The sequence below is a fragment of the Mytilus edulis genome, chromosome 2, assembly GCF_963676685.1.
Source record: "Mytilus edulis chromosome 2, xbMytEdul2.2, whole genome shotgun sequence".
NCBI lineage: Eukaryota > Metazoa > Mollusca > Bivalvia > Mytilida > Mytilidae > Mytilus > Mytilus edulis.
The window spans coordinates 21,456,109-21,473,739 of NC_092345.1; the positions used below are offsets into that span (position 1 = coordinate 21,456,109).

Consider the following 17,631-nt stretch of genomic DNA (forward strand, 5'->3'; position numbering starts at 1 on the left):
TGTGTAGTGCTACCTAAGAAACACGAACCCCACCAAAACTGGAGTGATCTCAGGTGATCCAGAACGGTAAGCAGATATCGCTCCACATGTAGTACCCGTCATGTTGCTTATGTTATTACATGTCCGGTAGATAGTCTAATTCGGTAGGTCATATTCGTGAAAAGGGAAGGGGATTATAGTTATGACATAATGAACATATCCGATATCATCTCCATTTGGAACTCTAGGTTAAATAGCTTCTTTGTGAGCAGCAACCCTCTATTGAGGAAATAATGATAGGAAATACAATTCCGGGAATACCGTATCAATTGGGAAATATATACTTCGTTTGCAGTTGCTGCTTTAATTTGTAACCTAAAAATTGAAACTTCCAAATTAGGAAGCTGAAATCATCTGTCTTGTCGTTAAGTTTTGTTTTCAACCGACCTTCATTATCAATTTCTAGATGTAAGTCAAGATATGTGTCAGACTAAACTGTATCTTTTGTATCTGTTATCTCTATTTCGATAGGATAGTTGCGTTGATCATAACCAGGCAAAGTTTCAAAATCACTAGACCATGACTATATCTACAGGAATGGTATATGCCAATAGTTATAAAACTGCATACCAAATATCATTCACCTACCACTAGTGGTTCCCTTCAAACTGACTTTATCACAAAATAAAACATATAAACGAAGCAATTAATCAAGCTTAATATACCATGACTGAGGAGGCAGGTCAAAATATATCTCCATGGAAATGACATGTGCCACATCTTATACATTTGCGTACCTAATATCATTGACCTATCACTATTGGTTCACCATCAACTAGATCTATTAACAAACCAATCCATTGTTGGCGCCGTAGACGCCTGTAACATCATAAGCATGTCTCGCCCTTTGACTACGGCAAAAGCGTGACAAAAACTGTAACAAATCTGTTGAAAAGCATCACGTCAAGAATTTGACAGTTGTGGTCTATTCAATTTATGTTTTTTAGCTTTTGATTTTGCCATTTCATTAAGGACTTTCCATTTTGAGTTTCCTCGGTGTTCGATATTTTTGTTATTAATATTTTTCTTATCATAAGATCTGTAATAACCACAAGCTATTTTAAAACCGTATTTCAAATTAAAATTTAACCATGCATTTCGAGATGAAAATGCCAATCAGAACACCTCCAATTGATTTTAGTGTAAAGACGACGGTCATGAAGAGTCAGGAAATCATGATATTTTGCAATTCAAAAATCAAAAGTATCGAAATATATTGAAATATGCATATTTATTTCTGTGTCCTTTTGTCTCTTGTGAAGAGTTGTCTCATTGGCAATCATACCACATATTGTTTTTAAATATGTATTAAAAATGTTAAGTTTATTGAAAATAGACCGTTATCAACCATTTTATGACACAAAGGAGAGACAGTTGGCGGATATTTTATCTAACTATACGATTCATGTGTTGTTTATTCACCCCCATTTCACAGATTGGATCGAGTAAATGCCAATGCATCTTAATGAATAATACATTATGTTCATTTCGAACACGGCTATAAAAGGTGATGATTAAGATCTGAAACTATCAATATTTGCATGTGTTACGGAGAAAACACAAGGGAAATGAAGTTCAGAAATTTTTAATGAAAATATTGACGAAGACCTTATATAAATAAATACTTTGAAACAGGTTTTGCTATCAAATATTTGTTCAAATGATGAAAAGAATACTCATGGTTATTGTGTTGACTTTTTAAAACGCAGTTTGTAATTGTAGAAACAATTGAGTTTGTCATTTGTGTAATTTAGAATTCTCAACAGAAATGTATGATGTTAATCGAGGAAAAATATTTCTTCCGAGTAAGTACCTGGAATTTCCAATAGCCTGTGTGCACTTTTGTAAAATAGACATTGAAATTTCAAATAAAAAATTCCTTTGTATGAGGTTTCATGCAAACAATAATTACGTTACATGTTCGATTCATTATAATAAGTTATTTTGATTGACTAATAGCAATCTCGCGTTGTTCTGAAATAAACCTTCATTTTATGATGACACGAGCTTCCGCAATAAAGTGCACAGGTAAATAAAAGAAAACCCTAATAGAAATCGTGTTTTCATGATTTGAGCAAAATAATGAAATTGAAAGTATTGGATGCTTCTTTTAGTAATTTTATAGGGTTTTAAAAGAGTTCACCGTATGCACATCAAAGGAATGAATCGCTACCGCGCTTCAGACAAATGGTACCTCGGTCAACGCGTTTACACCAAAATAAATTTGCAAAAAGAGGCATTCAATTCTCAATTAAACTAAATCATTGTGCGTCTTTTTCAATCTATCAAATGCTGGAATTTGCATATTCTAAGATTCTCACTACCTATTACTGTTATTGAGTCTTCATGGACATTTTTTTGAAAGCTTTTTGGCTGTATTTTTACTTTATGAATGGATTCTGCTGACACGTGTCAGTCTCTTTGAAATTTCTTTCTAGAATTTTTTTCCAACACATATGATACAAAGTGGAAAATAGCAATGAATTTAATAAATATCCTATTCAAACTGAACCCTGTGAAAAAAATTGTACTTATAATAAGTAGATGTTGAGTAATTATTTTTTTTCAAAATTTATAACCAATCGAGTTAGTCTTTTTGCAAACTCTTTTGAGAAAATGGGTGAGGGGGTACACAAAATGATTTTATAAGAAACATTTGCACCCCATATCAATTTTTGTCTTTTCAAATTTCTTAGATATGTATTTTTTCAATCATTTATAAAAATGAAAATAAAAATTATATGCATTGTTGTTCTTAGAACAGAGAAAAATCACAAATTAACAAAATTGACAGCATGGTAAATTGGACACAAAAGAGCAATAAATATGTTAAAACTGTCTTTTATTAACACATACCTTAAGTTTCTTTAAGTTAAATGTATTCAAGTTTGTCAACGTCATCTTTATTGAAAGTATGAAAATAAGTTTATTTTTGGAACATTTGGAATTTCATGAAAATAACCCCAAAAAATGGGCAAAAACTGATGGAAAATCGGAAATCATCAAAAAGAAAGCAACCAGCATATGAATTTTCTTCACCAAATATTCATTTAAACCCAAAAATCAGACTTAGGAAAAAAAGGCTCCTCAGAGGTGTACATCATTAAAGTTCCTAAATAATGCCTTCATCCGAAGACACTGACGAACCATCTAACATTGGTAGACACATCTTATGAATTGTCAAGAATGACAAAAGAGGCGTTTCTTGTGAATCAGTTTTACTACTATTACAAATCTATACAACTTGTTATGTCATAGTTTTGACTTTCGAATACTTCAAATTAAACAATGGACATTCATAAGTCATTTCTGCTTTGTATCAAACATGCCTTAATATTCATCTGCTCTATTCAAAGTCGGGTAGATATGCTGCTCTCACACGTCTGGAAAAACGAAAACATGCTTTACACTTATTTATTGCATTCTTTTGCAAAACAACAGCAAATTATGCGCAGCATGATTTGTAAAGGCTGATGTATGTTTTGACCGTTTTCTTTTTGAAGTTTTAGGACAAATTATTCTTTAGTAATGTTTTTGATAAATACAAAAATCAAATTATGATTTCTGAATTATACCTCCAACTAAACATCCCGTCTTTACACAAGCTAGCACTGTTGCATATAACCCATCATGAAATCATATAAAATGACTTGCTTGATGGCAGTGTCTCGAACAGAAAGGATTGATCCACTATGGCATGTGTAGATAAGTATGATAAGGTGGACTACTTTTTATTACAGTGATTGAGTTCCCATGCTTTGTGAATGTAAATATGAAACTTTGTTTTTGATTTTTTGTCGAAAGCAATGTAAAAACGGCCATTTCAGGCATATAAGTTTATTTCGAAATGTTTATAATCTAAGATGTCATAGTGAAATTATAACGAACATTAATTTTCTGACCTGAAGCGTAAAAATATATTTCTACATTCAATTTCATATTTACATGCCACGTTATTATGATATCATACATGTATATATAAAAGAGCTAATTACAAAGATAATCATTTCGTTGCCTCTTTTGTATTTCAATGCGTAATACATTCGTCCCAGTCAGGCCAGAATGTCTCCTTCATTCTTTGACAATAATCACATAAGTTTCTATATTCTGAAAATAAAAAATAAATTTTCATTGCACTTGCACTAATTTTGATTTATTTTATGTGAAATATACTTTTATTTTTCATCAATAGTTGTTTAATTTTGAAAAATTCATATTTTAAGAATATTGTACATATATCTTTTTCATTTTTCTTATTGGTCATTTATGTATCTTATTAAAATGAAGAAGCAGTGTTACCTTTATTTTTGAATTCACAATAGTTTTTGATTATGGGTTCAAATTTACATATGCATAATATTTTTTTTTATAGTAAGTCTATAAATCTTTATATCCTTCTGAACTTTTGTTTATAGCGGGTTGTTTGAAATAAAGACATAAATGACAAACGTATTAGTCCATGTTATGAAATGCATTATCTACCTAACCATACAGAATCCATTTTAAAGAATAACAATGTTTTTGTCCACTTCAGTGTTTCTGTTGTTTCGTTGTTTTCCATTGTTGATGTGTTTCCCTCGGTTTTAGTTTGTAGCCCGGATTGTTTTTGTTGTCTCAATCGATTGATGACGTTCGAACAGCAGTGTTACCTTTATTTTTGATTTCACAATTAATAGATTGTTCAAACGTGAGAACAAAAGAAAGTATTTGATAACATGTTTGTGTTTAATACGTTTTGAAGCCGTTGTACGCATACATACAGATTTAAAACTTTCGTATAAATAATGTACAAATGATAAAAGGAAACTGTCAATCATTTTACAAATTGCATTATCTTTGTTCGCTTAGAATGACTGTCCTCGTTTGGAAGGCACATAAATCAGGATAATCATGGCATTTGAAAATATGATACTTTTTAGGTTTTATTGAATTGAAATTCTCATTCGGAAGCCACACATACAAGAATTATAATGACATTTGGAAATCTGATACTTACTTTTGATTGTTGATTCTACTGGAGTTCCGAACGATTGCCAGTAAGCATTGCTAATTATACCAAATACACTACAGTCTGCTTGGCATGGCTTGTCTCCTAGCAGGAATTTATTGTTACCTAAAACAAAAGTTCTAGTCACGTAAAGAAAGTCATCATGGATATCAGGATTGAAGTCATGTATTTGCGCCGAACGCGCGGCGCGGTTTCGTCTACAAAAGACCCATCAGTGACGCTCGAATCAACGAAAGTTAAAAAGGCAAAATAAAAAAGAAGTTGTACAGCATTGATGACCAAAATCTCCTAAATGTTTTGCCAAATACAGCTAAGGATATCTATTCCTGAGGTAGAAAAGCCTTACATTGCTTCCAAATAAACTAAGTTAGAAGCTCCATTTAATGGTTTGCCTTTTAACTAATTATATCTTTCAATGCTACGTTTATACAGTACATCTATTGTGATAAAATTTCATTTTCACTAAGTGTATTCGATTGTATTGTATACTACAATACGCAGAAAAGCATATTTAGCATTGATAGTAGTTATCAAAGGTACCAGGATTATAATTTAATACGCCAGATAGATAATTAAGATGATCGTACCTAAGGCCTGTGATTTTATCAGGGGAACCTATGTTTTCAGGGTTGTATCTGGTCTATGTACAAGCTTTAATAATTGTTTGGTATTACTATCAATTTTTACTTCTTTTTATACTATGAACCTCAAAATTATTGTAAAATATTTCCTTTCTCTTTTTATACTGAAAATTACAACACAATTATTTTCATTTACCTGTGTATAATATTATTGTACATGGCTGATTTTTGTTCAAGACTAATGTTGTTTTCTGAAATGGTTTAACATTTCACAGCTATATAATACTGTTACTTTAATTATTCATTCCTTATTTTCTTTTATAGATTTTGTATTTACATTGTACCATAGATCAAATTTATTCGTTAAGTGTATGTTCACTTGTGTTTTTACGTCTTTTGATTGAGTTTAGCCATTTCAATTGATATTTTATAGTGTGTCATTCTATGTTGTAATGTTACACTATTATTTCAGATAGGTTAAAGGTACCATTAAAACGTTTAAACCCTCTGCAATTGTCTTGTCGTGAGTCAGGAATCTGATGTTCAGTAGTTGTCGTTTGTTGATTTGTATCACACGTGTTTCTCGTTTCTAAATTTTTATATAGATTATACCGTTGGTTTTCCCGTTTGAATGGTTTAACATTAGTAATATATCGGGCCCTTTATAGCTTGCTGTTTGATGTGAGGCAAGACTCCGTGTTGAAGACCATACTTTGACCTATAACGATTAACATTATTAATAGTGATTCGGATGGAGAGTTGTCTCATTGGCACTCATACCCCATCTTCGTATATCTATTTAGCGGATAAATTGTTTCGAATACTGTCAAAATAAGAGTTTTCAGATCTTCCAAAGTTGTATTTGAAGGGCTTGCCATGATGATATCAGTATATTGTGTGTCAATTTCAATGTAACCTTTATGATTGACATGTACATGTATGACGTTACAAGTAAACAAAATATCAAAGATGAAGCGATGAAACTATGTCATATATATATCATTAAAAAAAAGATTGCCCAAACAGTCCGTAATTTTGACATTTTGGATCCTCAATGCTCTTCAACTTTGTACTTATTTGCTTTTATAAATATTTTGATATGAGCGTCACTAATAAGTATTATGTAGACGTAACGCGCGTCTGGCGTACTAAATTATAATCCTGGTACCTTTGATAACTATTAACACCACTGGGTCGATGCCACTGCTGATGAACGTTTCGTCCCCGAGGGTATCACCAGCCCAGTAGTCAACACTTCGGTGTTGAAATGAATATCAGTATTTTCTTGTTTACAAAACTTTGAATTTTTCGAAAAACTAAGGATTTTCTTATCCCAGGCATATACATGATATATTACCTTAGCCGTATTTGGCACAACGTTTTGGAATTTTGGATCCTCAATGCTCTTCAACTTTGTACTTATTTGGTTTTATAAATATTTTGATATGCGCGTCACTGATGAGTCTTATGTAGACGAAACGCGCATCTGGCGTACTAAATTATAATCCTGGTACCTTTGATAACTATTGTTTTACTTTTTTATGTCATTAAGACATGTTTATGAAAACCTTATCACACGGATTTGGAAAATCATATTGTTGTAGAGCTAAAGCAATGAATTCTACAAACAAGTTATTTTAAAATAATAATCTGACAAATGAAACTTTATCTGATATCCTAATTATGCAGTTACAAAATGCATTTATAGATTATTATATCGCATGAATTCTTCAATATTTTCAAATTCAACACCTTTTCCATGTTTTTCAATCTAGTTGAAAACACTTTTTGGCAATATCCTTTTGGCGTGGCTTGGGTCTTATGCATCCCACCGATGTTTTGAAGTGATTATAAGTATAACACAATGTTGACTGCTGTACCCTTATTTTTGTCATTTGTACCTATCATATCTGTGTAATTTGTTAACACATTGCATATAATCGAATTTTATGCGACTGTCAAGTGAGGGATTTAGCTAGCTATAAAACCAGGTTTTATTCCCCATTTTCTGCATGTTTGAATGCCTCCCCTAAGTCAGAAATATGACAGTTGTTTTTCATTCGTTTGACGTTTTTGAGCATTTTGTGTTGCTATTTCATAAAGGACTTTCCGATTTTAATTGTCCTAACAATTCGGTATATTTAGTATTTTACTTGTTAACCAAATTATTAAACGATTAATAAGATTGTCATAAAGTAGTTAATTCTTTGGATAGAGTGTTACATTACTTGACTAAATAATGGAATATAGTGTATGTCAGGTCAGCAAATATTACAGAGTTACAAACACTTTACCTAAGAAGTCTGATACAGCTTTTAAATCAAGCTCCATAATATGATACACCTCATCTGAACTATGTCGTCCCATACCAACGGCATACATTATTTTCTTAATTCGTCGTCTGCCGATATAACCAGCTAATAATGTAATTTTGAAGATTTTAAAAGCTGTTCAGTCTTTATCATATACCCATCTATCCATTGCAAATGCCCTGTTATAAATGAAATAATACATAGTCAAATAATCTCATCAGTCAAATCACAGTTAGTTTTGACCAGGCGAGTTGTTCACTCAATACCAAAGAAAAAAGCCAAAAAGGCATTGTTTGATTTTTTCCATTTATGTTAGACATACACATAAATATTTTAATTGATGCCTTCAGATATATACTACAGTAACACTATGGGATTTATGTAATTCGATCTATTTCAAATCACGAAAATATTAATATTAATTTATTGATTGTTTATGCAGATATAAGCAAGCACGTGTGTAATTTTTGTAACATAAAAGAAGACTATGCTTATTATTTTTCTAATTGTTCTTATTTTACAAGTGTTTGGCAACAAATATACAACCTCCTAAACAGAAGTAATATACATTTTTAAATAAAACTACACCACCTAATATTTGGATACAAAATCACGGACAAAAATATTACGCAATATTTTTTTTATTTACAATACTTTTCAATATATATAAAAGAGGGGCGAAAGATACTTGGCTCGCACCCAACAGCAAGCTATAAATGACCCCAAAATGACTAGTGTAAATAATGAAGACATTTTCAGGACAACCAAACAAGAAACACTAAAGGACCACACTAACCAGTAACAACCACTGAAGAACATGTTCCTGACTTAGGACAGGTGCATGAAAAGGTAGCCGGTTAAAACGTTTAAACAGGCGCCAACCTTCACCCAGAACTGACACACTAAAATATAACATAAATGCATATTAGGGTATACTGACATACGTGTATATGAAACAAAACGTAAATAGAACTAAAATAATTGACATACCAGTATGTGTTTTCTTCTAACATTTTCTGATAAGCTCTTGCTATTCCCCTGTCCTTTGCTGTAAAGTCTTTATCTAGATCAATTCCTAGTTTATCATTTAAATATTCTATACAAAATTCAGAATCTGAAATTTCCTCTCCATTGTATTCAATCCATGGGAATTTTCCTTTCTTGCTTTTAGTGTAACTGTGAACATTCTAAAAAAAAAACCCCAGTAGATGTAAGTATTGAAAAACTCATAACATATACCAGGCTTGAACTACACAGGCAAAATTTACTCACATGAATTTCACATGAATCTCACATGAAATTCACATGAAAAATTTCACGCGAGATTCACCTCAATCGAGCTTATATATGAAACTCACGTGAAAATTTTCATGTGAATTTCACGTGAATTGAGATTCACATGAATCTGATGTGAAATTTTTCACATGAATTTCACGTGAAATTTACAACAAAATTTTTTAATATTTTTCATGATTTTGATTAAATTAAAAAATTTAGATGTTATTTGAAATACTCTATTTTAAAAATTCATGTGAATTTCACATGAAAAAATATACGTGATTTTCATGTGAAATTCACATGAGTTTCACATGATATTCACATGAAACTCACAAAAACTGATTTCACGTGAGTTTCACGTATAAGCTCGTTTGAGGTGAAATTCATGTGAATATCACGTGAGATTCACATGAATTAAATTTCATGTGAAATTGATGTGAGTGAAATTTGCCTGTGTAATGGATAATAGATACGCGTTTCGTCTACAAAAGACCAATTAGTAATACCATCGTGTTGTAAACATCCAGTTGCAGTGGCATAGACCCAGTGGTTGTAAAACACCTCATGTAATATACCAGGGAAAAAGATAGAGAAATGTTTATCTTATAAACGAATAACATATTTATATATAATATATATGAGACTGTACATGCGGTGTTGTCTTGATATTCAAATAGCATGATAAATTTACAGATTCATCATTGTTGTGATATTATTAATGATATACTATGTGTTTTTAATGGATGGATATGTCGTAGAGTTGTCGAAAGGTGAACTTTCCAAAATATAATGTCAATACAGTAACTGTTCGTGTTTAAATTTCGTCAGGTATATCCTCCCCTTCTTATACGAGTAGTTCGATTTTGATCTGTATTTTGTTTTCCTTAATCACGAACTTTTAGTCAATCTAATAAAAGAGAGTTTTCGTTTTTACCAAGTAATAATTTATGTTCCATATCTCGTCCGAGTTCTCTAATAATATATCTAACGAAGCAGAAATATATGCTAGCATTTTTGATCCACTGTCATAAACGTATGAAATTTGTTAACTTTAACAACTATTTTCGCACATTTATAAGATTTTAAATATGTCTGAATAGACTTAAGAACTTTAAGTCTAAGAACACTGAAAAAACAATCCTGGTCAACATAGACCATCGTCCGTCCTAATATAAATTATACAACGAACAAACATAGTTTCCAATACTTTCCAGTGTCAAAATGCGAAACTGGATCCTTCTATCGAGAAGTTATAAGAGACTAATAGGTGGAGTTTCTGATTATAACACACAATATTTAACTTTAATATAAAAGATAAACCTACTTCATAAGGAATGTTTGCCATACGCAGGTAAGTTTCTAATTTTATAGCATATGGAGTCATACTGGGTGCATATGGACCTCTTCCAATCTGGTGAAGTATTACTGTATCGGGTGGGTAATTCTTCCTAAAAAAATATACATGTTGTAGATGCGATTTGCATTTTATTTATTTTGTGTTGTATTTTTTTGTAGCAAGGTACAGGTAAACTAATACTACTGTGAGCATATGCTAATATCCTGCTTCAAATTAAAACAAAATAGTTATTTAGTTCTAAGAGCAAATATATCACATTCAAGTATCTTGTAGTCCCTTTACATGTTCGGATTATAATATATAGAACTGTAGAAATCAAAAGCATAGGATGAAATAAAAAACATTTATCATTCTATTTGGTGTCTTATTAAGTTATTATACGTCAAAAGCCCAACATTTATAACTAGCCTGTATTTGTATACTATACAGATATTGCTTTTAAACTCCACCCATTACAAGACTATTTTTGTGTATTGCTATTGGCGAGTGTTGTATGAACTTTCGTGACATCACAACTTGTATTGCAATTCTATTACGTCATAACACTTCCGGTATTAGATGAGATAGTACTGCGCAACTGCAACGTCAACAACTTACACCTCCAGTGTTATTCTATGTCTTCATAGAATTACACTTTAACTTCAACTTAACCAAGGTAAGTATCGTTAAATTTGGTAATTACATTCCAATGAATTATTGCTCCGTCTGTGAATGTTTCAGTGTCCAATCCACTACCCACTTTCTGCTCATAGACAAACATAAACAGCAGGATCTACTTCTTTTCAAAAGAACCAATGTTCAAGTCTAATACTTTAATGTTTTAATAAAAAGTAAAATCCCCAAAATACTGAACTCCGAGGAAAATTCAAAACGGAAAGTCCATAATCATGTGTCAAATGAATATTCAGTGATTGCATGGACAGTACCAAATGATAAGGCTTAGAACAAATCAAACGCTTTTATCTCGAATCGGACGTGTTGTTATTTCTTTTTTACTGTTGAAATTAGTTGTTAAGTTATATAAATAACTATGAGCTTTGTGAGATGAAATATTTTTGACGGTGACCACGCGATATTCTCTTCGTGGTACCGGTCATTTGTGTTGACGGTGACCGCGCCAGATTCTTTTTGGCGTACTGGTCAATTATTTTTGACGTTGACCACGCGACATTCTTTTCGGCGTACCAGTTATCAGCTTCTTGTGTAATTATATTTTAATATATTACTACGCAGGCCTCATTTTAAATCGAAAATAAATGCAATGAACGGGAGTTTTTCTGTCTTTCAAAGCAAAACAATGTACGAAATAAATTGCAAAATAAAGACAAAACCAAGGCTCCGTGTTGAAGGTCGTACAATGACCTATAGTGGATTACTTTTATAAATTGTTATTTGGATGGAGAGTTGTCTCATTGGCACTCAAACCACATCTTCCTATATCTACAAAAACTGTCGAGTGTCTTCCGATATCCGATGCATGTTTACTGGGCTCGAAACAGGAATTATAACTTGCTGAAGCTCGCATCACACCTGTGTCTAAGCCTTAGTGCAGATATAGCTGATATTTTAAATCACTAAACAGTTATTGTATATATATCACACACATATATCATTTATTGTTTTTGGTTGACATAAACATTCATACTGATTAAAAGACATGACAATGGGGCTAACATTTGTTTAAATAACCACATGATTATTTGAATACGATAAAATTGTTACATACATTCTTATATATACTGTTTTAGAAAATGGAAAACTACATGGTCATTAAAGTGTGTAATCGATCATACCTCACGAAATATTTGTTTTCTGCTCTGAAGTCCTCGCCGGTTATTTACAAACCTTTTTACTTTTGCTTTTATTTTAATATATTTGGATGTTCTGTATATTATTAATGAACAAAACACGGTTTGATTGTAGAGCTAGTAAAACTATGTTATTAAAACGTAACTTACTTGGGAGCTTTGCTTATTAATTTTTTCCATGCGACGTAGAGCACGGCAGAGGAAACAAGGAACGTTCCAGTTGCTTTTGACCAAAACAATACACTCTCGCTGTCCATGTTTATGTCTAACATCTGTGTATACTTTGCACACAGATAGTGTACATAAAAGCGTGTATTTAAATGTTTAGGTATTAAATCCAGATATATTTAGATAATGAATAATTCATTCATTTCCAACTTATTTAAACAGTCTCAAGATTAATAGGATATCACATTGAATTATACAGAAACTTGTGTTGAGTTCGGATAGGGGTATAGGCCCACAGGAACTGGTCTCAGAAAATAAAATCCGATAAAACCTTATATAACACAAGGTACTTAACTCACATATTTCCATTCGGTTGTTGGTATACGAAATAAAGGCATGTTATACGCTTTTGCTTAGATACATTTATTCTTATAAGAAATAAATTCCGACGCATTGTCGATTATACAAAAAAGTTTTTTCATGGAAATATACCTTTGTGATTTGGATATCATCGCTTCCAAAATGTTGTATATTATAAATTTTTCAACAAGAAACATCTCTCCCAAACAGGAATTAAAAACATGATAGAAAATCCATATTTGCCCCTAAGACATATAAAACAACAGGGAAATACGATTAAGAACCTTTATATGACAAAGTTGATGCAATTTTAAATGTACATAAATGGATAAACACCGTCTCATCAACTAGACAACCAACTTAATAGATAGATAGATACATTATTTTCATTAAAGTGTGATCATCCCTTACATTATCTATTAATTTGACAAATTTGATCAACATTCAAAATAATTTGATTACCATCTGATGCTATTGCGCTTGGGGTCGAGCTGCCATTAAAAGTATGAAAGGTGGATAATGAAGACTTCCAAGCAAAAAGGACGAATCCATAACATTGTGAAATGACATCTTTGTCTGTCTCTTTTAATGTTTCATGTTTCGGTATCTTTGTTTAGCTTGATAAGAATTCAGTATTAACTTAATTTTGGATGTAACGCGTCTTCTGATTGCCTAACAGTGTTTTGTTTATTAGCCCTAAGACATCATTTTGTCATGTGACCGTGATGTCATTAACGTTTTTTCATGATTTTCTTCGGCTTAAATTTGAATTTAGAATTAAATTATAAGGAATTACTATAATATTTTTTCTGTCTATTCGAAATAACATAACAAAAATGTGGTGAACACTTTTTAATAACCCGTAGTGTGTTATTCAGTGTGCAACATATTGTTTTTTATGTTATTTCTTCATAGACCGAAAAATAATTAGTCATTCCCTAAATAAATTCATGTAATTCCCAATCATGTTTTGACCGTCTCCTCTGTTTTGTGTCTTTTTGTGGTTGAACAGTCTATGTACTGGATGGTTGAGCGATAACAGTGCTACCTTATTAGTAAAATCACAAAATTTCTTAATACCGAGGAAAATTCAAAAAGGAAGGTATCTTATCAAATGGCAAAAGCTCAATTACATCAAACGAATAAATAACGACTGTCTTATTCCTGACTTGGTACAGACATTTTCGTAAATAGAAAATGGTGTAATAACCTTGGTTTAAAAGCTAGCTGAATCTCTCACTTGTATGACAGTTGCATCAATTGCAACTTGTATTGTAATTATCATTTTTTGTGTTTATGCGTATGTCGTGAACCAAGTCTTCTATGGGATAGGCTTATACAGAAGGCTTTGGAGTTTGACATTTTGTTATCGCTAGATCGTCCCTAACCCCGAACAGTGCTGTAGCAACACAAGATGAGAAATAAAATATTAACACACCTTTTAGTAATTTTGATACTGCAATTGTTGAAATTAAAATAGCAATCATTTGACATGCAAAGTATGCAAATGATTTTCAAAGTTTAATGAACAATGACTAAAGGAACACGACTAAATAATATCTATAGAAATGAGATGTGTGAATGTTAATACACCTGCATACTAAATACTACGGATGTCAACTCGGGATGTCAACGAGTTGACGAGTTGACATCCCTACTCAATACCATTGACTTATCATAAGTTTTCCCCTTTACACATACCTTTCTTTCCTTCATTGGCTAGAGGTATAGGGGAAGGGTATAGGGGCCAGCTGAAGGACGCCTCCGTGTGCGGGAGTTTCTCGTTGCATTGAAGACGTATTGGTGACCTTCTGCTGTTGTCTGTTCTATTGTCGGGTTGTTGTCTCTTTGACACATTCCCCATTCCCATTCTCAATTTTACTTCAAAATAACTAAATAGTTATCAATGGTATTAGGCTTATAATTAGATATGCCAGACACTTTTTTCGTCTACATAAGACGCAACAGTGACGATCAGATCACAATAGAAAGAAAGCCAAACAAGTAGTACATTATTGAAGATCATTGAAGACCCGAAATTCCAAAAAGTTGAGCCAAATACGGCTAAAGTTATCTATCCATGGATTTCGATTTATTCATACTTTTGAAACAGTTAATTACTAAAAATATATTTATATTTTATGTCAAAACTGAAATGATGACTACTGGGCTGGTAATACCATCAGGGACGAAATGTCCACCAGCAGTGGCATCGACCTAGTGGTTGTAATAATTATCAAAGGTACCAGGCTTATAATGTGATACGTCAGACGCGCGTTTCGTCTACATATGACTAATCAGTGACGCTCAGATAAAATAGTGAGAAAGTCAAACAAGGCCTTTTATAGACTACTATGTGGTATGGGCTTTGCTCATTGTTGGAGGCCGTACGGTGACCTATAGTTGTTAATTTCTGTGTCATTTTGGTCTCTTGTGGACAGTTGTCTCATTGGCAATCATACCACATCTTCTTGAAGAGAATAGACTTTTTATATTACGGACTTTTGACTCCAGAACTTAATATATTTTTCGAAAGGTTACCTACTTTTTTAGTTGGACATCCTGTTTCTCGTTCAAGTAAGAGCAACATAAAAAAGTAAAATAAAGCTTATACTCAGTATCATTTAAGGGTTAAATTTACTATTTAAGGTTTTCTATAAAAGACAAAATAGTAGGAAAACATCACACTGTCTCCCAAAATTGCATCAATTATAACCTAACCTAAATCTAAATCTCTGTTAAAACAATTATGTAATCTAGAGTTAAAAGTCGGTAATATCAAAATTGTGGACCCAAAATTCCACAAAAAGTGTGCCAAATACGGATAACGTCATATATGCCCGGAATAAGAAAATCTTTAATATTTCGGATAATCCATCATATTCATACTTTTGCAAACAGAAAATATAAAAATACATTCATTGTTTTATCAACATATACGGTTCATGTTTCGTTTATTTGCCCCCGTTTTAAAAATTTGCATCTTTATAAACAAGACATGATACTTCAAGTAAGTGTTCTAAAACTAAATCTTTCAGTGCTTTTAACAAGTTCCTTATAAACTACTATGAAGGGGCTTATCATAAACTATTGTAATAAAATATATGAAAATATATTGTATATGTAAAAAGTTTTGTCGATGTTTTAGATGAATTGCGTGCTTTTGATGGTCTTTCTGAATCTGTTGACAGTTTTGATTTTTCTATTTTTTACACTACACTCCCAAACTATCTTATCAAACACAAGTTTTCTTATTTAATCAAATTGTCGTTTGGTAAACATGAAAGCAAATATATTTGCTGCAACTCATTTAAAGCCTTCTTCTCTAATGCTCATTGTTAAATATGACCTATAGTTGTTAATTTCTGTGTCATTTGGTCTCTTGTGGAGAGTTATGTCATTGGCAATCATACCACATCTTCTTTATTATATTATGTTTATTTCGATCACGTCGACAAAGAGTAATGATTTGGGCTGTAACTAACATGCATGGTACGGACCTCGATATTTGCATATGTTACAGGGAATAATTGAGGGGAACTAAGTTCAGAAATCAAATTTAAAGGTTGATATAGACTCTATCTAGATAATATTAATACAATATATGGCTGACAAACATTTGTTTACATGATAAATAGAAACTCATGGTAATTGCGATAATTTTGGAAATGAATTTTGTAATTGAAAAAAAAAATCGATTGAGTTTGGCATTTGTGTAATTTAGAATTATCAACAGAAATGTATGATGTTAATCGAGGAAAACTATTTCCTCCGAGTAAGTACCTGGAAATTCCTGTAGACTTTGTGCACTTTGTAAAATAAACATAGCAATTTCAAAACAAAATTCCTTTGTATTAGGAGGTTTCATGCAAAAAAAATATTTATCTGAGTTTTTTTTCAATCTATCAATGATGAAATTTCCTCACAATGTAAGCATATTCTAAGATTCACACTACCCATTACTGTTTATGAGTCTTCGTGAACATTTATTTGAAAGCGCTTTTTGGTTGTATTTGTACTTTAAAGTTCCGTAATAATGTATTAATCAGGTGACGCTGTAGCTTTGGTAGACAAAACGAAAAATCTTATGAACTTTCTATAAATGCCCAAAAGATACGTTTTTTGTGAACCAGATTTACTTCATATATTCAAAATGCAATATAATTTATATGAAAGTATTGGTAATATACAAAAGGTGTTTTGCTTTTCCTGCTATTACGAATTTTTACAACTTGATATGTCATAATTACGACCTTCGAATACTTCAAATTAAACTATTGATAATCATAAGTCATTTCTTCTTTGTATCAAATTGGTCGTAAATATTCATCTGCTCTATGGTGCTTTTACACGTTTTGTGTGTTTTCTTGTTGAATAATCTGTTCAAGCGTACAAAGGGTATTCAAGAACCACATGTCCGAATTAATTGCAATCAGTTTAAACTATTCTATTTATGCTCAAGATGCTTTGTTTGTCGATGATGTATGATCTGGCTTTCAACACATTAGAATGAAGATGGTTATTCCGAAATACTTGGACATTGTCATCGGTAACATGCAATTACATTAATCTATTGCATTCTTTTGCAAAAAGTGCAAATCATGAGCAGGTGATTGGCCATGCTGATGTATTTTTTGACAGTGCCCTTTTTGTTTGAGGGGATGGCGGAGGACAAATGATTCTTTAGTGTTGTTGTTGATAAATACAAAAATCAAACTGT

The 17,631-nt window shown here is 31.8% G+C and overlaps 2 protein-coding genes across 2 annotated transcripts in view; both read right to left on the bottom strand.

Annotated features, from left to right (window-relative positions):
- Window positions 1-1,608: 1,608 nt before the first annotated feature.
- LOC139511702 (failed axon connections homolog) overlaps window positions 1,609-17,631 on the bottom strand; it is a 69,413-nt gene continuing 53,390 nt past the window's right edge. Inside the window, exon 6 of the mRNA XM_071298733.1 lies at window positions 1,609-4,146. Coding sequence (XP_071154834.1) covers window positions 4,067-4,146 — 80 coding nt within the window. The 3' untranslated portion in view covers window positions 1,609-4,066. The remainder of the gene's footprint in view (window positions 4,147-17,631) is intronic.
- LOC139511704 (failed axon connections homolog) lies at window positions 7,919-13,011 on the bottom strand. Its single transcript, XM_071298735.1, has 4 exons — window positions 12,534-13,011; window positions 10,543-10,666; window positions 8,931-9,127; window positions 7,919-8,119 (listed from the first exon to the last, which is right to left on the bottom strand). The coding sequence occupies exons 1-4, from the start codon at window positions 12,653-12,655 to the stop codon at window positions 8,080-8,082; spliced, it is 483 nt and encodes a 160-aa protein (XP_071154836.1). The 5' UTR covers window positions 12,656-13,011; the 3' UTR covers window positions 7,919-8,079.

What these genes read in the sequence shown, in the direction of transcription:
- LOC139511704 (XM_071298735.1), bottom strand. Translation starts at nt 12,655, where the DNA reads ATGTTAGACATAAACATGGACAGCGAGAGTGTATTGTTTTGGTCAAAA. An exon ending in TGGCAAACATTCCTTATGAA is followed by an intron (nt 9,128 to 10,542) that starts GTAGGTTTATCT and finishes TTTTTTTTTTAG; the next exon opens with AATGTTCACAGTTACACTAA. An exon ending in TTAGAAGAAAACACATACTG is followed by an intron (nt 8,120 to 8,930) that starts GTATGTCAATTA and finishes CATTTATAACAG; the next exon opens with GGCATTTGCAATGGATAGAT.